General features: G+C 47.4%; 1 protein-coding gene and 2 long non-coding RNA genes across 5 annotated transcripts; 2 read left to right on the top strand and 1 right to left on the bottom strand.

Moving 5' to 3' along the window:
- Positions 1-390: 390 nt before the first annotated feature.
- Positions 391-3399, bottom strand: LOC135810648 (uncharacterized). The gene is made up of 2 exons (XM_065324142.1): positions 1943-3399; positions 391-1144 (listed from the first exon to the last, which is right to left on the bottom strand). Exons 1-2 carry the CDS (start codon positions 3254-3256, stop codon positions 755-757), a joined length of 1704 nt encoding a protein of 567 aa, XP_065180214.1. The 5' UTR covers positions 3257-3399; the 3' UTR covers positions 391-754.
- A 978-nt stretch (positions 3400-4377) lies between these two features.
- On the top strand, positions 4378-13214 carry LOC135810641 (uncharacterized). Its single transcript, XR_010552324.1, has 3 exons — positions 4378-4559; positions 7471-7533; positions 12138-13214. It is a non-coding gene; the product is annotated as an uncharacterized LOC135810641 (long non-coding RNA).
- Position 13215: 1 nt separating this feature from the next.
- LOC135810635 (uncharacterized) lies at positions 13216-18445 on the top strand. 3 transcript variants are annotated; one of them, XR_010552323.1, is made up of 5 exons: positions 13216-15033; positions 15480-15577; positions 16258-16372; positions 17044-17158; positions 17830-18445. It is a non-coding gene; the product is annotated as an uncharacterized LOC135810635 (long non-coding RNA). The 3 variants fall into 3 exon arrangements; XR_010552322.1 differs by having other exon boundaries at positions 13216-15059; XR_010552321.1 differs by having other exon boundaries at positions 13817-15577.
- Positions 18446-19118: the final 673 nt, after the last annotated feature.

The following is a 19118-nucleotide window of genomic DNA, read 5'->3' as shown; positions in this document are numbered from 1 at the left end:
TTTCTCTGTGGGAAATACCCCAACAATGGGGCCGCGGCCCCATTCCAAAGTGAAGGCGGAATTTCTCAGTCTGCAGGCAGAATTTCAACACGACACAGTTGGTGTATGCTTTCTTGACCCCACATGTGTCTGCGCAGCTGCCGCATATCCGTATGTGTATGCGGCAGACACGCGTAGACTGATGCCAGCTAAATGATGAGTGTACCGACGACACCGTAGGCTGTAACGGTGTAAGCCATATTTTACGCCGTGCTGCTACGGGCACTGGGCCGCTGAGAACACAATCAAACGGATCTCAGTTTCATTGAAATCGTTTGCGATGTTCCGTAGTGTAGACCAAACGTGTCCACAAAACACAGCTCCTGTTGCAGACTACATGGAACGCATCAGTTCAGTCGCTGGGCCAGGAAATATATATAATAGCTCAACTGAGTCAAGCTGGTCGCCGTTAGCTTCAAATCTCGGTGATAAAGAAAAGTGTCAACATTGATGAGTAGTTATCGACAGCGGAAAATCTGGAAAATTTTGTAAAACAAATAGCGAAAATCAACGTACTCCAATCTCAAATTGTTGACAACCGACACAACACTAAAAAAACATGGGGAAACAGTTCAAATCCTAAGATAGTTGCTTGCCTGTTAATTCCTAAGAAAACTTCACTGTCACTCAAGTTGACAGGCGATACTAGTACTGGGTCGATGCTGAGATTTGATGGTCTCTCACTGATGACACCATATACGTTGGTTATCCGCTATCAGACAAGAGAACCAATGCCGTTGTCCAGGGCCTCCATCTCCTCTATCATCTCTATAAGGCATTCACGTTCGGACAAGAAGCGCTCGCGGATCTTCTCCTCGGCACGATCTTCCTCCTCTTGGTAGCGCTCCACGAGCGTCTGCAGGAACGGCATGGACATGTTGTAGAACTGAGCGACATCTGCCGACAGCGACACCGAGTCAGTGTCCCGTGCCTCCATTATCCACAGCTTTGCTAGATCTTCTTTAGGACCGAGGTGCAGTCGCCGATAGAGCGGTGACTCGTCGTCCCGGAGTCGCTTCACCTCTCCGTTGTCCTTGACAGCAAAGACGGCAAAGCGCGCAGGCTCGTCGATGGCATTGACCTTGCGCAGTAGAGCCCGGATGACCTGCACATTCATGCATGCATGCAGGACATTTAAACCCAGGCATGGACACATACATACACAAGCACACACGCCAGTACAATCGTACACACACACACACACACACACACACACACACACACACACACACACACACACACACACACACACACACACACACACACATGGACATGCAGGTACAGGAAAAACAGCCCTGAGCATGCACTGTGACTAGCATAACTGATACTGAAACTGTTGGATCTAAATTCTAAAGCTACACGCAGCTGGGCTATATTTCTGGCCAGCACAACCCTTGGCGTCACTGAAGCACAGTCAGCACGTCAAGCTAAGACAAAGCCCTCGGTCTGCGGCCTTCCATCTGCATGCTAACAATTTACTGAAATGTGTACAACTGCTAGCGGATAGTGCAGCAATGGGGTGGTCTTGAACATGCATTTGACCCTTGAGAAACACAGGTTGAAAGTAGAAACCATCGAGAAGGTGTTTCTTGGCCGTCAGAGACCACCCTGCCGTCAGCAATTACTTGACAAAACATGGTTTACAGACGGAAATATTTACCCACTCCGCCACACCACATTTGTGCACTCAGTCAACACACATTCCGCTTGCACTTAATTTACTGTGTCATACAAAAATACACAAACATCATGCCGTCTGAAGCACATCGGGACTGGACCAAAAGCCGATCACGTGACGTGCGTGCTTCAGCCCACGTGTGCTACAGGTTGTAGGACGAGAGAAAGAGAGACAGTACGGAGAGAGACAATATGGCGACAGACAGTATACACTACATGCACTTACCTCGACCGTGGTTGCTTCGGAATCTATGCATACATTGCTCATGGAGCCACGCGGCGGAATGAACGGATCCAGGACGCTGGCATTCTTGTCCTCGACGGCGGCATGGTAGGATGTACGCTTGGCGCGGCGATTAACACGATCCACCAGGACCTGCCATTTGCCCTCCTGCGTACTCACTGACCTCTGGACTTTTGCTTTCCGCGCTGTGCTCGCTAGCTCGGTCTCTTTGGGTAGCATCGGTTCGGACGACCGGCGAAATTCCACCTTGGCGGACGCGGCATTTTCCTCCGCAGTTCCGTTACCAGTCGAGCCGAGTGTGATGGCGACACGGGCTGTTGGCGGTGTGCCGGCGGATACTGTTTGATGGCGCTTTGACACCTCTAGCTCAGTATTCTCCGGCGTCGGTGTGAGGCGCGACGGCTGCCCTTTCGATGACATCGCCACCACCGTCGCCGTGCCAACAGTTGCTCGCCGCCTGTGCTTGCCGTCCGCAGCAGCAGCCTGTGACATTGGCGCTGCATCGTCGCCAAGCACCGACGTAGCGTCCGGCAGAGAGCGTGCGCGTGGCTGCGCCGCGGCCGCCTCTTGCTCCTCCACCGTCTCGCTACGTCCAAGCGCCGGCGCGCCACCAGTACCTATACGGCGACGCGCCCCGGCTGACTGAGACCACGTTCTCTTGCCGCCGGACATTTTCTTCAGGTCGGCGGCGAGGATGTTTTTCGAGCGTCTTCGGCGCTGCGGCGATAGATCTTCGATTTTCTCAGAGCTGAGGAAAATTGGCTTCTTTACGCCCCAGTAAACTCTCAGCACACCTTCGAATATTATTTCACCTTCTTCACCATCGCGTATCTCTATTTCACCCAGTCGACCTTGCCTGTGAACGTTAAAATCACTGATCATCTGCAGGAGGCGTTGGCGCTCCTGAGATGACCGACGGACCAGGCGATTCTCGCTCAGGGACGGAGAACTCGCCGGAGAGTCCATTCGCTCGGTTGAAGCTGTCAAATCACTCTCCCTCGTTGCCACTGCTGAGGTGGCTGGAGATGAGGGCGAGAGCGATGCCGTGGAACGAATATCACTTTGCTCCGAGTGTACGGAGTCGTCACAGCGCGCACTGTCGTCCAGTTCTTCTTGAGTCGTGTTTCCGCTGCCGGCGCTATTGCTTCTGATCGCAGCGCTGTCGATGGACGGGGTGGTCGGCGTAATTTCAGGCGACGTCCCCACAAACCAGCGACTCCTCTTGGATTTCCTCACCGTGTCCAGAGAGTGTTCGTGCGATTCATCCAAGTGCCACAGAGTGGGTCGTCTGTTCATTGTTTTTCTACAACCGAACACTTCGCCCGCTTTCGTGAGCTATGAATTATTATTAGAGTACCTCTTCACATATCTCACGATCGATCACGCAGTGTTTATCGCACCAATTTCGCAAAAAAATTGAAGATGGGGATTGGGCCGGGGACGCTTTGATCACACGTCATTCACCGGATCGGATAGCGCCGAGCTAGCAAGTAGCATGTTGTTGTTGCTGTGTTGATCTTCATTACAATCATTTACATGTTGTGAGACTGGACCAGCAGGAACATGATTGTAGATCTACCTGGACTCGGTAGATCTACTCATATCAGTCTCAGCTCCCGGAGTGTTGACGCACACAAGCAGGCTGACCGTGCATGGGCCAGCTCAGCTGGCAGGAGAAGTCGGAGCCGCAGTGAGCATGACTATTATGAGTAGTTGGCTGGCTGGGACTGTGGGAGACGTGTCAGAAGCTGGAGGCTCCACGCAGAATGTCAGATCTGCCCGCATTAGCTCCTTTTTCCACTATCCTGATATGGGAAATCACTGACATCAGGTAAAAATAGGTGTGGTGAAAAAAGACGCTGTAGAGTGTAGTGTAGATTTGTAGTCTTATACTTGTAGACCATGGACATGGTCATGGTGCCAGTGCGAGCCTAGACTCTACACCATGCCAGTACACATGGTAGAGTCTACAGTAGACCTGCAAGGAGTCGTGAAAAGTAAAAAACCCTGCCCAGGATCTAGGATGAGTGTCTGAGACTCATCACAGTCGTAGATCTACGTCGGAGTGATGAAGATCTGGTAGACTCGCTGGGGTAGGCTAGCGTGGCGATGTCCCACACCGATTATTTAATGTGCTCGTTTGCGTCTGCACCTGCGTCTTGACGTTTTTGACAAGATCTTGTTTCATCGTTTGATTGCACATTTACTTGTGCTGGCTTTAGTCTGGAGCCAGAGGTCGGAAAGGACAACCTACTATGTACTGTACTAATATAGTAATAGTATACTAATAAGAAGGAGACATGACTTGTTATGTGTGAGCGCTCGCCAGGACGCTCGCGCTCAAGCCGAGTTGCTCTGTCAATCTGTCAAGTTTTTACTTTTTATAACCAACGTTTGCAATGTTGAGCACTACTACTGTACTAGTATTGTAATGCACCGTCGAAGTCCTGGATTGCTCTGGTGATGGCGGCGGTACGCGGTCGGTGGCAATTACCAGTAAGAGATAATCTGTGTGTAGGTATTGGCTGGGGGCTCCGCTATGAGCTAACTAGTCCAAGGGCACTCAGAGTCAAACGGCCAGTGACATCTTCGCAAAACGGTGAGCAAGGAATTAGTGATGATTTCCCACTTGGACGGTCTTTCCGATTGCCCATTTTCTGAAACCCTCTTCTTGTGTTACCATAAATTGGCATAATGCATAATGGCCTCGGAAGACCTGTTTTCCGTCTTACAAGGAGCGTGATTGTATACAATAATTATGATGGCAGTCAGTGAAACCTGTCTTAGCCGACCGCTCAAGGAACCTTACAAATGTGATTCCCATGATCTACAGGTCGTCTTCTTATCCAGGGTGGTTTGACTAGTGACCTGCCCGTTGGTCCTACTTCAGTACAATAGAAAGTGATTGCAGCGCTGTAATGCGGGATTTCAGGTGGTTCGGCCAAAAGGGCAACTAACTTGACCGGATATGAACATTATTGATGAAAACCCTATGCTTGCTTGCACTAATTGGGTGGGTTGACCTTTTTGAAATAGAAATCCGGACCCTGGCTGGGTGCTACGACCTTGTATTTGTAACGGCATCAAAGTTGGCTGGGGGTGGGGTGGGGGTAGCCCTAAGCTCTTGGCAGATAATGCGGGCGGAAAATTGGCATTTGGTATAGTTATCATGGTATGCCGGTTTCGTGCATGTTTGGTATTTGGATAGAGAAATGGATCAAAATTCAAGGCTGTGCCTGCCATAAGGTTGTAGGGTTAGGCACCGGCGGATAATGCTAGCATAATAACTAGCATAATGACCCATGTGGGGCACTGCCCTAGCATAACGTCTCCAAATGTGACCTTGTCCAGCACAATCGATGTGTGAAACTGGCACTAAGTCCAGTCTGTTGGCACCACCGTGAAAAGTAGCGCTATTTTTAGAGCGCAGAGAAACACACTGCTGCTCCCTGCGACGCTGGTACATGGTAGCCCTCTGCACTGATGTAATCAAAGCGTGAGCGTTTTTTCACCGTGTTCGCCCTGTGATACTGCCATATTCCGAGTGACTGCATAGGGACGTCATTACTTCCCACCGCAAGGATTGCCATTATGTGGCACTATCAGCGCTGCTAGCATTATAACTACATGTAGCATAATGGCTCCAAATAACTAGCAGTGCTAGTAGACACAATTTCCACATAATAACTAACATTATCCGCCTGTGCATATGTACGGTTCTGCCAAACTCACTACTTGTTGAGCAGAACCTGTCAATTTCCGAGCATTATCTGCCAAGGGCTAGGGAGAAGGGGGAGGGAGGCAGGGAGGGGGGGGGGGGGGGAGAGAGATGGGGGAGGTGGGTAAGATGATTGTGCTTTCTGGTTCACATGGGGTCCACTTAAACAGGTATCAGAAATCCCCAGGCTGCACATAGTGCTCTACATCCAGTAGACAGGGCCAGTAGTACAACTGTCACACTGCAACAATGCAACGAAGTCCTTCTTTTCCGGTGTTTCTCAGAGTTTTGTGTTTGGAAAACACTCATCACACAGCTGCTGCCATGGCAAAGGCGGACTTGGTTCAGTGTGTCATGGCCGCTGTGTGAGAATCGTTTTGCTGAAATCCACTTGTGTGGAGATTCTAGGTCCAGGCTTTCACATTCACAAGCCATGTGGTGGGTAGATACTAGATATGGCAAAGAGATAGACCACCCCTGGCTTCCCCGTCCAGTTGAGTCAGTGCCGGTCCCTGTATTGGACTGATTCCATGTCTTTCAGAGCTCCCGCTCATTTGGCCATGAGCCACGGCTGCATCTACAACGTGGAGTGACCGAAACGCAAGAATGGCAAGGACTTCGCAATGAAAGAAACCAGCATTCTGTAGAGGTCCAAGAGTGAGAGTGTGAATCTGTTGGAAGCAATAATGGAAAATGGAATGATAGGGTTTGTCTTCTGGACAAGAGCGGAATGGTCTCGTTCGGAAGCCATGAAATCTCCGTTCCCAGCCGAATGTGCTCCCAAACCCGCCATTTTCCCACTCAGTGTATATTGTATGATTATCTGGTGTTGCACAGTAACAAGGGTTGCAAGTATGCAGTGCGGTTGTGACAGGGATTATCGGGCAAACGAAGCGTCGTACCAAACCGACCTCATGAATAAACCAGACGGTCCCATTCAATGTCTACACAGCCCGGCCCCAATGCTTATACTAAGTAATGCCTAGAGACCCTCAGGTCCGGAAGTGCCACTACATGTGAGACCCACACTGAGGTCCGGAAGTGGTACTACATGTAGTGTATTCATGAAGCTAGGGTGAATTTGTGCCATTGTTGAGGGAACAACATAATAATGAAAGTCTGGTGTGCGGCTTATACACCGGATGCCAACAAACATACATGTACATGTACGAATTTAGGGTTCAAAGGGGGGGGGAGCTTAAACCCCGGTGCGCGTGCGGCTAACACACCGGAAAATACGGTACATCGAAATATGCGCATCCTGCCTTAGGGTGCACCTGTACTGTGCAGTGCAGTGCTTATTACTGCTCCCTTGCTTGGCTCCTACATGCATGCTCCACAGACATACTTCCTCACATGACCTTGTGCTTGACAGTACCAAATAGCCTACTGTTCTCTCTCACACCTCACAAAGGCTCACATTTGCAACAGAGCAAAACCACAGTGCAGGCCGGTCGGCTGCGGACAGCCACAATGCAAGACAAAACAACTACAGTGATGTCAACCTGCACTGCGTGCCACAACAAAAAAATATAAATAATAATACCAGTAAGCATAAAACAAGCTTCGCAAATTTTCGAAGTTCGAGAGAACATTGCTTCTCGTTTCTTTCGAATACTCAGCCAACGAGAAGCGTACACTTCTCCAATGGAACTTTGACATCATGCATTGAAAAAAACCCATTCATCTCAGTCACATTTCAATTCTCCCTTTCCTGCATTGTCTCCACCGATCACTGTAACTTGCAACTGCAACTCCTCTTACTCTCTGCTACTTTCTTCTGCAAACACAGCCCTGCCGAGAAACAAGTGTTGGACAACGTCGACATCATGAGAGTTGACAAAGACATGAGGAAGTAATGATGACGTCTCTGTTAGGAGCTCATGGTTGGAAGGGATGATGACAGGTTCTCCCTTGTGTCTCCATCTTGCAGCCTAAGATAATGAAGATTGAGTAAGTAGAACTGAAGTTATGATCCAAAGAACACGAAAAAATGCATAATTTTGAAAATTTCCTAGGGCACTTTAGAAAGGGTTATAACGAGTCATTGTTTGTGATTCGGTTGGAAACCCCCCTAGAGGTGACCCTGCGTACCCGCCTGCAATGCAACCACTACCCCGATCTTATAAGCGCACCATTGGAGGTGGCATTATGTACAGGTTTGGGTTATCAACAGGAGTCTCCAAGCACCCTAATTCCACCCATAGTGTTGTAGAGTATTACCATTCCCTCCTCGGTGTTAATTAGGCCTTTGGTCCTCAACCTTGGCATTCGTGTCATTTGTAAGGGCATATTTTTGGAAAATATTTTTTCTTGAAAATCACTCACAGGGGTCTAGGGGCATTTTCGATTGTACGAATCCATCAGCCCCGGATTCGCCAAATTTGTGCATGTTCGATTGTACGAATCCGGATCCCGAGAGCACGGATTCGGATCCAGTCAACCCACCTCCCAGAGACGGATTCGACGGATTCGACAGATTCATTTCGATAGTACGACTCGCATCTACTCAAAACTCGCAATATGCGTACACTAGGTCAAGAGTTTACCACAACGCTTATACTACGGGATGAGCTGTAGCAACGCGGTTGCTAAGGCCTTGAAACGGATTATCGGTTGTGCACATTCGATTGTATCCGTTCGATCGAAGTGATCTGGTCGGCGGGGATCGGGATCCAGTTTCTACAATCGAATGCAGCCTAGGGAACACCTCTGTGAAAGGTAAATTTGGATACCACATTTGAAAGTACATAGAGACCATGGCTTCTATGGCATTGTCCAACTTGGAATATCCCTTGTACGTAGTGTTCCAGACCTTTACATATTCCTCAGATTCGCCAATTGTTACCGTAGGTCAACGGAGAAGGATTTGCCAGTACATTTGGGCATATTTTACGGCCGCTTCATCACATCAGCTCACCAAGCCCTTTACACTATGCACAATTCAAATGGGAACAGGCGAACACCATGAACACAAACACACCATTGGAACCGTTTGCACCAGTATCCTCATCACATCCAGTGTACTTGCAATATCCAGATTTCAATACGATACGGATGCGCTGCAAAGATTGCAAAATAATTTATATCATACATAGTTCACTTTCTAAAAAACAAACATGGATGCAGTGAATGGGATTTTCGGTCTTTGACCTCTTGCTGGTGAGCTGGTCTACTCACCTCCCACCGCTTTAGGAGCTGCATCTGCGCCTTGATCCTTGAAGGGTGGTGGCGTTCCTACGGATGCGGAAAACTCGGCCTCTAGCCGAGCCTGACACGAACAGTGAAAAATTAAAAAAAAAAAAGTTCCCTATCTACAGTACTGCGATCAACTTTGGCTAGTTTCAATCAACATCAGGCCTTCTCCATTGCCCATTGTCCCTTTCCAGCATCCAGGACCCACTTCTCCATTGCCTACGATCAGCTAATGAAAAGATACATGACATTGTACACAGCATTGACCTTCCTCCTCCTTCCTATACTCCTTATTCAACTCCATTCTCACATTTGCTTTCATGTAATTGGGCTTGTAGCTGTGTGTACTTGGCCGGAATTCAAATCCAAAAATACACTGATACACAGTGTTCTGCCCATTCAAGACCAACAATACTACGTAGTCGCTAAGCTACATGTAGGTACACGTGTCATGATGCATGTGTATACTCGGTGACCCGCATAATTGCTGAACACCCCTCTCCCCGCTATGGTCCCCAGTAGTACCACGTTTGCATGGATCAAGGTATCATCAGTCTAGTTTGAGTTACCGATTCTGAAACGGTCGTCGCCTTGTCGCTAAAATACATCAGAAAATAATTGCTCTATAGGGCTTGAAAGTGCTACGTCACAGCATAGCAACAATTTCAAAAATTCAAAAATTGGATCCAGTTTTTGTATGGATCCAAGCACATTTCAAGCCGTCCTACTCTCAGCAAGGTGATGTAACCAGTGAAACTGACTGATTTGGCTAATGGGGGCGGGGTTACAACTGGTGGCGAAGTAAAAGTCACCCCTGCATGCGACATGAGTGGGTTGCTATACACCCACATACTGAGGCAATAGCAAAGTCACACCTTAGTGGATCCAAAATAGAAATCTGATGTCAATTTACTACTCCCTGGCCGTTTTTGACGTCATCACTTTCAAGCCCTATTGCAATCGGTTCAGCCAGTAACTCTGAGCTCGGCTGACAAGACCTAACAAGGTGGAAACAGCTACATGTAGCTGTCCAGAGACTGGCGGTATTACGCTCGCTTGCCTCGGCTTGGTTGAGCACTCTTTTCTGGTTAGCGTTAAGCTTAAAACTTAAACTGGCAGAAACTCTGAGCTCCGCTGGGGAGACCTAATACGGTAAACACCTGGTTTAAGCGACCACCCCACGGTGCAAGCAAAAGCGGTCGTTAAAGCCAGGTGGTCTTTAGAACCAGGTCCCATACACTCGTGGTATATCGGATTATGCATACATGTGCATGATTGTACTTCCATGTACTCATATCGACAGGTGTGGAGCATAGAATACTCTCGTGCAGGCAAAGCACACCTCACTGGAGTCCATGCAGCGCATTCTGCACTGCCACTTGTCACTTCAGTTGACTGCATCCACTTGCTTCAGTCTTCAGAGCGCACTTCAACCCTGTTGCAGTCAACTCTGCCAGCCAAGATGGCACTTTTGGTTAGTTTTGGTCGTTGTGTGCAGGTCCAATATGGCACTTGGTACACAAAAAGTCGGTCGCTGGTCGCGCAAGGCAGGTGGTTGCTGTAACCGGTGCAGTTTCTGTACAGAACTGTCCGTGCATGGAAAAAAACGTTGTTAAGAGCAGGTGGTCGCTAAAGACAGAGCTCGCTAAAGACAGAGGTCGCTAAAGACAGAGGTCGCTAAAGAGAGAGGTCGCTAAAGACAGAGGTCGCTAAAGACAGAGGTCGCTAAAGACAGGTCGCTAAAGACAGAGGTCGCTAAAGACAGAGGTCGCTAAAGACAGAGGTCGCTAAAGACAGAGGTCGCTAAAGACAGAGGTCGCTAAAGACAGGTCGCTAAAGACAGAGGTCGCTAAAGACAGAGGTCGCTAAAGACAGAGGTCGCTAAAGACAGAGGTCGCTTACACCAGGTTTTACTGTAGTGCTACTACGGTCTAAACGGCTTTCTGTCCAGAGCTTTCTGTCCGGAAATTGAGTAAGAAAAATATTATGTTGGGGGAGGGGGCGGAGACTGTGTCTCCACATAAATATTTACCAATAATGATGATTGCATAGCATGAAACTCAAAGCAGCAGGAAACTAACCTTGCCCCGTCCCTAGGCATTGGCGGATTATGCTCGAAAAGGTGGCAGATTCTGCTCGAAAAGTAGTGAAATTGGCAGAACCACACAAACCTTACGGCGGGCAATTCCTCGAATTCTGCTCCATTTCTTTATCCACATACCAAACATTTTTTTATCCACATACCAAACATGACATGAAACTTACCAGAAAAAGTACCAAATTCTGCCAATTTTTCTGCCGGCAGAATCCGCATATGCCTACCCTTCCCCCTTCAGTGTTGTGCTATGTTTTAATCTACTTCAGTATTAAAATAGATCATCTGTCTTGGCCGTATGCAGCACCAGTCCGCTACAGTGCACGCGTGCAGTTCATCACTGACCTTCATAATAGTCAAACACCCTGGTCTCTTATGAATTCTGAATCTTTTTAACTCCTCAGCAGATCGAAAACCACCTCAATGAAGCAGTCAAGACAACGACTATCTAGCTTCAGGAAGTTGCTGCATCTTCATTCCAGAAGCGAGATTACTAGTCACATGTAATTGGATGCATCATGGCACGCCTTCACCATATAATTTAGCTAAATTCTTCAATTAGCTCTTCAATCAGCGAGCAGATATTTTACGTGGAAGAGTGCGGATTGCCCTGCGGTGATCACCTACACCCTGCAACAATCCTGCTCATTTTCTCACTGTACTGCACACATTACACACAGTGATGCCCCTCCACCCCCCTCCACAGACACACCACCTTCAGGGCACTAACCCTAACCCTTACCCTATCACTCTTTCAGACACTAAAAAAGAAAGAAAAAGAAAAGTAAATTATCGTGTTCATTCCCGAAGGGAACTCACGACGGCCGCTAACACCCGGTAAACCCTAGCGGCAGATGCAGCGCCTAACGGTTATCCAGAACCTTGCTTATCCATCCTATAGCATTGTCCAGGCGGTGAGGGTTCACATCCAAGTTTCAGTGACCCTCATCAGTTTTGAGGGAGGCAAAAGTGAGAATTCTGGATAAAAATGGACTACCAACACCAGGGGTGTTAAAGTCAGTGATGCTGTACATAAATCTAATAATTTAATCTATGCAGGGTATAGTTGTCATGCCGACAGAGCCCGCTCAACCTTTTGTTCCTCAGACTTCAGACTGGCTTTGTATCTCTATCCTTTCTCCTTTCTTTGCTTTTGTAAATGCCTGCAGGCCATCACACCGCACACACCCACCTCAGCTGAAATAGGACACATACAGAGTATCCGAGTTATTCAGACAGAAGTTTATCATTCTTGTCTGGAGGTCTCGAAATGGTCACGCAAGTTCTCATCTGCAAGCCCTCCCAGTTCCTCCGTCAGCTAGCCCAACTAGGTTGCAGTCCACCATGGGTCTGCGCCGACCAACCGCCAGTTTGCACCAGGTTCGGCAAGGGTTGCCTCGCATTCCGGGGCGCCCAACTGTGGAACACCTTACCCAGCGATATATGTGCCATCTCCACGCTCCGCCAGTTCCGCGCCAGCATGATCCTGCACACCCGCGGATAATGCTAACATAATAACTAGCATAATGACCCATGTGGGGAAGACTGGCACTGCCCTAGCATAACAGGGGCGTCGGAACCGGTGCGGCCAAAGCCGCACCAATAATTTTCGAAGTTTTTTTAAATTTTTTTTAGACCAGAACCAGCCTCTTGTACGGGCAGAATTAACACAATGATACATTTCAATTTTCTAAGTCGAAATTCTAAAAATCTTTTCTACGCTTTTTGCAGACCTGAAAAGGCGTGGGGTATCTCATGCATGCATAAACAATGTACGGTACGCTGTACTGTGTGAACCTTTGTACCAGAGCATGGACGGAGGTGGCAAATAATGTACAGTGCCAGTAAAAAAAAAAAAAAAGTAAATTATCGTATCCGTTCCCGAAGGGAACTCACGTGCCAGTGGCGGCAGTTTATTGTTTACAGACTCGACGAGATGGATGGTTACCCCGAAATAGGAGATGCTCCTTTCCAACCCAGGTCGCAGGACTACCCAAAGCGAGCCTTCGGGGTTAGCCAAGTAGTGTTTCGTAGAAACCTTGTTGATGGCTTGTCGACTCTTGTACAGGTACCATGTTTTACATCGACAATGCGGTGTATCATCAGCATGCACATTCGTATTTCTCATATTATTCTGTAGCATTAAAATAATATTACCTTTTAGGCCCAATTTTCAAAAATATTTCCCGGGGGACAACCCCCGCACCCCCTCTCACACTTTGGCCGCACCAATGTTAAGGCGATGAACCAAAGGCAGTGTGGCAAGGGTATAAAGCACCATAGAAAGGGGATCGCCCTGTGTAATGCCCTCTTGCGAGGTCAACTCACCACCGACCGCCACAAACAGCCGCGCTGACTGACCGTATGAATTACGCATAATAATCGCTAACGATGGAACTAATAGTCGAACATTATAGAAGTGCAGCAGCTCTGTCAAGGCTGTTTTAAAAATGCATTGTGCGCGGCCACTGGCAGAATGCCTTCTGTAGACTGTTCATCGTAGATGGCCTGCATTCGGTGAACTGCCGCCTCGATTCTCGAATCACACGACACATGATGCGAGGTCGCTGCATGCAGTTTGTGTTGCGCAATCTACATTGTAGCTGCAGCCTGCACGTGTACATAAGCTCCTGCCATGTACTACTACTAGTTGCTAACTTTGGATGCTATTTTACACGGTGTACATCATGTGTATTGCATTGGTCGATTTTCGAAGCGGCCTAGTAAACGTTTTTATTTTTCGGTCATTTTTTTAATTTTTTTCCACCTCTTGCATACGATTTTAGATTTTCGGTTGACGAGAAACAGAGAAGAAATAAAATGCGCGGCCTTATAACTAACTACTTATAAGAGTAATCGGCTATAGCAACCTTTCACACTCACTTGTAGCATGTTTCGTGCCCTTCAATTCTTTTGCTTGTACAATTGGGAAAGGGTTTGCTCGATCCCCACATTGGAGCTCGCGCTATTCTGCCGACTTGACTTGACACTTGACTGACTCACGACTGCCATCTAGAGCACACGAGAACTAGAAGTCCACTGAACCTTCGACTCGACAAACCTGCAAGAAAGCACCACTCCCTGCTCAAATACAAAGTGTTACGGGGAATTCACCCCTCATCAGTTGAACTTGAGTAGGCTGAGGAAGACTGTGCCTGAAGCCTGGAGGCTGTAGAGCATCACTTATACATGTACTAATGCTCTCCAGGTCCAAACATCACCAGGGATACAAACTTACGGAGACGCTCCGTTTCCAGCGCGATAAACCATGATAAACACCTCGTGAACACGGCGTTACGTGGTCGTTGCATTTCTCGCCTGCCGAGCGCGCTGCAGCGAGATACTATTAGTATTACTACTAGTATTAGGCGAGAAATGATTCCTCGTGCAACATTTTCGGTTGCAAATGTGGCATCAGGTGTGTTCTTTCCCGTCGTTTCTTTTCCTGGCTTCTTCACTTCAGTCAGTTTTGAGTCTCATGATGCACCAGTGTGGACCGGTTTTTTCCATCTCCGTAGGATTTACCTTGAACGAACTCCTTTGTCGGGACTCGGGATGCCTCAAACATGAAACTCTTCTTCCTCACAACAATCATCGCCGGAGTCGCTCGGTTTCCATGGCACCCAGTGCCAGCGCCGTGTTCTCCAAGGTCGTCACTTCACAACAACCGAAGTTCAACTACACACTACACAGTCTACAGACTGTACACTATAACTGTCAAGTGCTCGCAGACCGGGTCCTCATTCCTCAGACTGGTTTGGTTTGATTTGGTTTGGTCTTTATTATTTCAGTTCGTAGACTCTTAGTCTTTAGACTTTAGTCATTGGCTACGGTGTTTTCCGGAACAGAGTCACAAGTGAGTAGAGCCAAGTAAGTTGTAGTCTAGAGGCGCCGACTACTACTACTACTACATGTAGAGAGCGCGCGCTAGTGACTTTTAAGTACTACATTACAAGATGGCGAGATGCGTATCATGTCAGTTGTGAAAAAGTTGTGGACGCACGGTAAGTGTTGAACATGGCGGAGTGGCCAGCGTGAACTCAACCTGGTTTACGTTGAGAAGCGGTAAGGTTAGGAGCCAGATTCTCGCGGTAAGTGTATCTTTAGCTGCTTGTGTGTAATACTTTGGCTTTGATAACAATTGTTACATTGCAGCGTAGCGGTGCCTGTTAGTTCGCCGTTGTTTTTCAGTCTAGCAGTGTTCTTTTCGTTCCGTTCTTTCGAGAACCGATCGACACGATCACCGATCAGCTGCTCGTGCTACAACTCGCCTACTGCTAGAGCAGCGTTTGCGAGGCCATTGCAACAGCAATGAGAAGAGCGTTGAAGGCCTACCGAAGGCGGAGGTGGTGGGCGATCAAACTCTTTTTGTTGTTTTTCAGTTTTTCGCTTGATGTGCTCGAACAAACGGTTTCCAAACTTAGCGTGAAGCCTGGCGGACGGATTTGGCAGAAGTTTGCGTGCAAGTCACGCTTTTGTGTCTGTGTATTTGGTTGTGTGTTACTCATTAGATTAGCTGCAGACTTCTATCAACATGTTCGTGTACCGGCGCCATTGCATAGGAGATAAGCGGAGGGATCAAGTTGCAGCGAGGACGGCAAAGAACTCGGTAAGTTGTGCTTAGGGTTTTTTGGCAATGTCGATTTTCGGCATTGCTAAATAATCATAAGCATCACTTACTAGCACAGCTTTCAGTGGTAGAAAATGGTGTAAATAATTTTTATTTTTCAGATAATGCACTGTGGTAAAATATTTACACGGGAACTTCACTCTTTTGCACTTTTTCCGTGGACGATGAGATTGATTGGTTTTAGTTGAAAAGCATGCACACACTTTCAGAAGGAGAAACTCCTTCTTCTTTGTCACATGTGAATCACTTGAGCCGGCAGTGCTAAGTGCATCATGCCTTTGATTTCATACACATTTTTTGAATAACAGTCCGAACAGGGTTTGAACCTTTTTTTTCCAAGTTATCCTATTACTACTTCGAAGTAGACGTTAACTTGTTCACCGCTGGATCTGCGGGCCCTGTTGAAGGTTGACCGTCGACATAGTTGGGTTTTCAGTTTGTCGGAACGGAACAGCCGGGTTCGGGTATCGGACGACCGGACCAAGATATGATTTAAAACTTTCCTTTATTCTTTTCTGCCGTTTACTATGATGTGGCGGCGAGTTTGAGTTGTGGGTTTGATTGGGATGAGTGAACTCATTGGATTGCAGGATGGCAGAAGTTTGCGTGCTAGGGTTTTGTGTTTGTGTCTGTGTATTTGGTTGTGTGTTACTCATTAGATTAGCTGCAGACTTCTATCAACATGTTCGTGTACCGGCGCCATTGTATAGGAGAGAAGCGGAGGGATCAAGTTGCAGCGAGGACGGCAATGAGAAGCAAACGGCAAAGAACTCGGTAAGTGGTGCTTAGGGTTTTTTTGGCAATGTCGATTTTCGGCATTGCCAACAAATCATAAGCATCACTTACTAGCACAGCTTTCAGTGGTAGAAAATGGTGTATATAATTTTTCTTTTTCAGATAATGCACTGTGATAAAATATTTACACGGGAACTTCACTCTTTTGCTATTTTCCGTGGACGATGAGATTGATTGGTTTTAGTTGAAAAGCATGCACACACTTTCAGAAGGAGAAACTCCTTCTTTGTCACATGTGAATCACTTGAGCCGGTAGTGCTAAGTGCATCATGCCTTTGATTTCATACACATTTTTTGAATAACAGTCCGAACAGGGTTTGAACCTTTTTTTTCCAAGTTATCCTATTACTACTTCGAAGTAGACGTTAACTTGTTCACCGCTGGATCTGCGGGCCCTGTTGAAGGTTGACCGTCGACATAGTTGGGTTTTCAGTTTGTCGGAACGGAACAGCCGGGTTCGGGTATCGGACGACCGGACCAAGATATGATTTAAAACTTTCCTTTATTCTTTTCTGCCGTTTACTATGATGTGGCGGCGAGTTTGAGTTGTGGGTTTGATTGGGATGAGTGAGCTCATTGGATTGCAGGATGGCAGAAGTTTGCGTGCTAGGGTTTTGTGTCTGTGTATTTGGTTGTGTGTTACTCATTAGATTAGCTGCAGACTTCTATCAACATGTTCGTGTACCGGCGCCATTGTATAGGAGAGAAGCGGAGGGATCAAGTTGCAGCGAGGACGGCAATGAGAAGCAAACGGCAAAGAACTCGGTAAGTGGTGCTTAGGGTTTTTTTTGGCAATGTCGATTTTCGGCATTGCCAACAAATCATAAGCATCACTTACTAGCACAGCGTTCAGTGGTAGAAAATGGTGTATACAATTTTTCTTTTTCAGATAATGCACTGTGATAAAATATTTACACGGGAACTTCACTCTTTTGCACTTTTCCGTGGACGATGAGATTGATTGGTTTTAGTTGAAAAGCATGCACACACTTTCAGAAGGAGAAACTCCTTCTTCTTTGACACATGTGCACTTGAGCCGGTAGTGCTAAGTGCATCATGCCTTTGATTTCATACACATTTTTTGAATAACAGTCCGAACAGGGTTTGAACCTTTTTTTCCAAGTTATCCTATTACTACTTCGAAGTAGACGTTAACTTGTTCACCGCTGGATCTGCGGGCCCTGTTGAAGGTTGACCGTCGACATAGTTGGGTTTTCAGTTTGTCGGAACGGAACAGCCGGGTTCGGGTATCGGACGACCGGACCAAGATATGATTTAAAACTTTCCTTTATTCTTTTCTGCCGTTTACTATGATGTGGCGGCGAGTTTGAGTTGTGGGTTTGATTGGGATGAGTGAACTCATTGGATTGCAGGATGGCAGAAGTTTGCGTGCTAGGGTTTTGTGTCTGTGTATTTGGTTGTGTGTTACTCATTAGATTAGCTGCAGACTTCTATCAACATGTTTGTGTACCAAGCTGGAAACTGGCCACCTCCACCCCCTCGTATCAGTTCTCGTGCACACACGCCCGGCTCATCGGATTTATTGGAGCTGCGCTCGCCTCCATCCGTCCCTGCCTCACTCGGCACGCCTCGCCCCAATGCAATGTTTCTGCTGGTACCTTGCAAAGCCTGCAACAATCAGCCGCCTTGACACGATAACACTTCTCTGTCACGCGTTCGTTTCCTTTCAGTTTCTTTCTGTCTCTGACACGATAATACTCTTCTGTCATGCGTACATTTCCTCTTTTCCTTCTTTCTGCCTCCACCATGCTCTCCACCTTTGTCACACCCCTCTGACACGTTAACCCCCCTCTGTCATGCATCTCTCTGTCCGCTTCCTGCTTTTGGTTCGGCCTTTGTTTCCACGTTATTAACAAATTTCATGCTCGCTCTCGCTTGTACATGCCGCGCTTCCTTTCTCTTCTCTTCTTTTTGTTTATCGTGCTTCGCTCCTCCCGACCTCACCACTGGCGGGGGATTGCTGTAGCGGCCTGACTCCCGACTGTTACGTCACGCTACATGATAAGCATGCACAAAAAATAAAATCTTTCTCTTTGGCCTCAACTAACTAACGTTACTTCTTGGTTGGCCATTGTAGCCGTCGTCTAGGGCCCGACGTAAAACCCCTAAACTACTACAGATATGTACTAATAACGTTAGTACATCTGTAGTAGGAATCAGGTTGGATTTCAGTCTGGACAGACCAGTAGCGTCTTGGAAATCCCTGCATAGACTGCCAAGCAGCATGGAGCCTACACAGTACTTGTCACAGCCCTGTTATGTAGCCCTTTCCCCAAAGATGCCAACACATTTCACTACTTTAATGCTTCTCGCAGCCATGCCAAAACCAGTGAAAGTAACGCTAATTGCTGAAATCGCAACCACATTTTCAGAAAAAGCACAAAAGTTGTTATAATACAGAATAGTTAGTACGCGGTCACCATGGTCACACATGCACTGTTTTGGCGGCACCGCCGAGGCAACAGTGGAGGCGTAACTCAGCCGTAAAAGTAATTAGTTACGCTTTGGCGGAAAGTTTGGATTTCGCTACGCCAAAAAATGCGAGCGGAACCTGCATGGTGATGACTTTGGTCCAGTTTGGTGTAGTAGATCTACTTCTGGCACTGAGTTCTGGTGTTGTTTGGTTGCCGCTTGGTATTCAGTTTTCATATTCATGATAAAGTCTCCAAATGTGACCTTGTCTAGCACAATCGATGTGTGAAAC

The sequence above is a fragment of the Sycon ciliatum genome, chromosome 1 (assembly GCF_964019385.1).
Source record: "Sycon ciliatum chromosome 1, ocSycCili1.1, whole genome shotgun sequence".
Classification (NCBI taxonomy): Eukaryota; Metazoa; Porifera; class Calcarea; order Leucosolenida; family Sycettidae; genus Sycon; species Sycon ciliatum.
The sequence above is the reverse complement of the archived record's forward strand: the minus strand, read 5'-3'. Positions and strand labels throughout refer to the sequence as shown.